Source organism: Myotis davidii, unplaced genomic scaffold (assembly GCF_000327345.1).
Source record: "Myotis davidii unplaced genomic scaffold, ASM32734v1 scaffold37, whole genome shotgun sequence".
Lineage (NCBI taxonomy): Eukaryota > Metazoa > Chordata > Mammalia > Chiroptera > Vespertilionidae > Myotis > Myotis davidii.
The window spans coordinates 631756-634414 of NW_006289395.1; the positions used below are offsets into that span (position 1 = coordinate 631756).

The 2659-nt window shown below is 48.1% G+C and overlaps 1 protein-coding gene across 1 annotated transcript in view; it reads left to right on the forward strand.

The window, feature by feature from the left end:
* DNAH2 (dynein, axonemal, heavy chain 2) overlaps positions 1 to 2659 on the forward strand; it is a 101113-nt gene that overhangs the window by 85440 nt on the left and 13014 nt on the right. Inside the window, exons 64-65 of the mRNA XM_015562576.1 lie at positions 1697 to 1861; positions 2412 to 2539. Of these exons, the coding sequence (XP_015418062.1) occupies positions 1697 to 1861; positions 2412 to 2539 (293 nt within the window). The remainder of the gene's footprint in view (positions 1 to 1696; positions 1862 to 2411; positions 2540 to 2659) is intronic.

Consider the following 2659-nt stretch of genomic DNA (forward strand, 5'->3'; position numbering starts at 1 on the left):
TTTAACCACCAATTCAACATGCACAGCGACCTGTCAGAGTGTGCCTCAGCCGCAGGCAGCTCAGCCAGCCACCAGTTCACCCTGGGCACCAGCCCAGGTCCTATGGCGATGCTGTTTCTGGTGTTTGATCTTTATACTCCACCTAATGACAAAGCACAGAAGACTGAGGGTTCTGAGTGGGAATGCTGTTAACTTCGACAATGTGAAAACAAAAGCACAGCTAAGATAGCTGGGAGGTATGAATGCCGGTGGGGGGCTGAGGGAGCGATCAGGCAATGCTTTCGCAGATATTATAAAACGAGGTTTCGATGTGTCATTTAAAGTTATAAGGGACACCAGTAGAACTAAAACTATTAGGAATAAAGAGAAAGGGGTGGTGATGTGTATGCACAAGAGATTAAATCGTCCTTTATCATAGCATAAAGTCAATATAAAGAGTCTAACATTGATAATCCAGGAAACAGCAGTGTAGAATACACTTGTGTACGGAGGTAATCCCCCTGGAAGAATATTCAACATGTCACACTGGATATCTTGAGAAGAGAGTGGGTGGATGGGGAGCAGAGTTGGGAGGCAGACTTCTCATGACCTTATGTCTTTTGAATTTTTAAGCTGCTTATTCACAAAAGTAAACAAAATTAAAATAAAAAATAAATTGCATCAACATGTGCTTATGCCCCTACAAGGACATTCATTGCAGCATTAATAGAAAATGTTGGCAAGACACAAATGTCTATCAGTAGAAGACTTGTTATATAAAATAATGGTTAAATCATACACAAGATTATTTTGCAGCTTTTACAAACAATTATTCCCGGCCGGCATGGCTCAGTGGTTGAGCATCGACCGGTGAACCAGGTCACCTTTCGATTCTGGTCAGGGCACATGCCCAGGTTTCAGGCTTCATCCCCAGTGTGGGGCCTGCAGGAGGCAGCTGATCAATGATTCCCTCTCATCACTGATGTTTCTATCTCTCTCTCCCTTCCTCTCTGAAGTCAATAATATTTTTAAAACACCAAACAAACAAAAACACACAATTATTATTCTCCTGTCAGGCGAATACCAGGCCCTAGAACAGGCTGGATCAGTCCTCTACTTCAGATTTAAGTGATGTATCTCAGGTCAGGAGAGCCCAGAGGGCGGTGATGAATTGAGGGAGGCTTCTCTCGCAGGTAAAGCTCTTCCCAGGTCCCTGTCTCTGGCGTGGGACCTGGGACCTGGGTCTTGTCCTTGAGTGGACTCCTCTTTTTCTCTCCAACAATTCCCGAGCTCGTTTCTAGCTTTTTCTTTTTCTCTCAAGATCACGTCTTGGGTATGGCTCCTGGGACAGAGTGGCAATCATTTTTGTGCCCTCCGATCCTCTCTTGCCAGCACATCTGGGTCATTTCTTATGCTACAAGAGGTCTGTCTCCTACCCAGCTTTGAGTTTCATTACTAAGTAATTTCTGGACTCAAGGAAAGATTGGTGGAGGGGAGGCAAAGGAAACTCCTCACACATATTTTGTCTTTTTTCTCTCCTTACAACAGCCCTATAGGGCAGGTGTTATCATTCTTACTTTGCACAGGAGAAAACCAAGACTTGAAGAGATCAATTTACCCAAGATCATGCAGCCACCAAATAGCAGATTGGTGATTTGAATCCAGAACATTCTGGCCCCAAGCCCTGTGTTTGATTCCTAGCTCTGATTACTCGCAGGTGGCTGAGAAACTGGATATGCTGAAGAAACAGTACGATGAGAAGCTGGCACAAAAAGAGGACCTTCGCATGAAGTCTAAGGAGATGGAGATGAAGCTGGAGCGAGCTGGGATGTTGGTGTCTGGGCTGGCCGGCGAGAAGGCCCGATGGGAGGAGACAGTGAAGGTGAGGGCCAATGTACCACCTGGCTCTCCTTCCTCCCTGCCGGCTAGTTCCAAGAGCTCCCGTCCCCGCTAGGTTAAGGGACAGTCAAGGCAAATAGGGACAGCTGGGTATAGGGACATCCGAAAATAGGGCATGGGAGTTCTTCCCCTCCCTTTCCTCACATTGGGTGAGAAGAGTGAGAGGAGAGACGTTTGGTACCATTAGGGATCTGCTCTATGTTTAGGCAGAGCTACAAAGCGCACACGGGGACCCTTTTACAGCACGTTGGCTGGAGAGAAACAGGGCGCGTCTTGTCTCTCTACCTGCAGTGAGCTCCCGGTGTCATGGAAGAGTTAGGCCTTATCACCAGGATGTAAACAGAATTGTTGTCAAAGATGGGGAACTGAAAAGTAATTAGAACCAGGTTAGGGTTCTGGGGGCACAAAGGTTTAGGAGAGGGAAATAATCCCTTTAATCCAGAGAGTGTTCAGAGGAGAGCGCCTTCGAAGCATTCCCGTCTCGCCCCGTGGTGGGGCCTCTGACAGGCTCACCCTCCCCTCCTGTCCTCCAGGGCTTGGAGGAGGACCTGGGCTACTTGGTGGGCGACTGTCTCCTGGCGGCTGCCTTCCTGTCCTACATGGGACCTTTCCTGACCAACTACCGGGATGAGATTGTCAACCAGATCTGGATCAGGAAGGTGAGACCCGGGCGTGATGAGCGAGGTCTTGGGCTCTGAGACCAGGCCCTTTGGGAGTAATAAGAGATACCAGAAAGGGGCAGGGTTGCTGAGCTCAGATCGCCACACTGAAATCTGGGGCT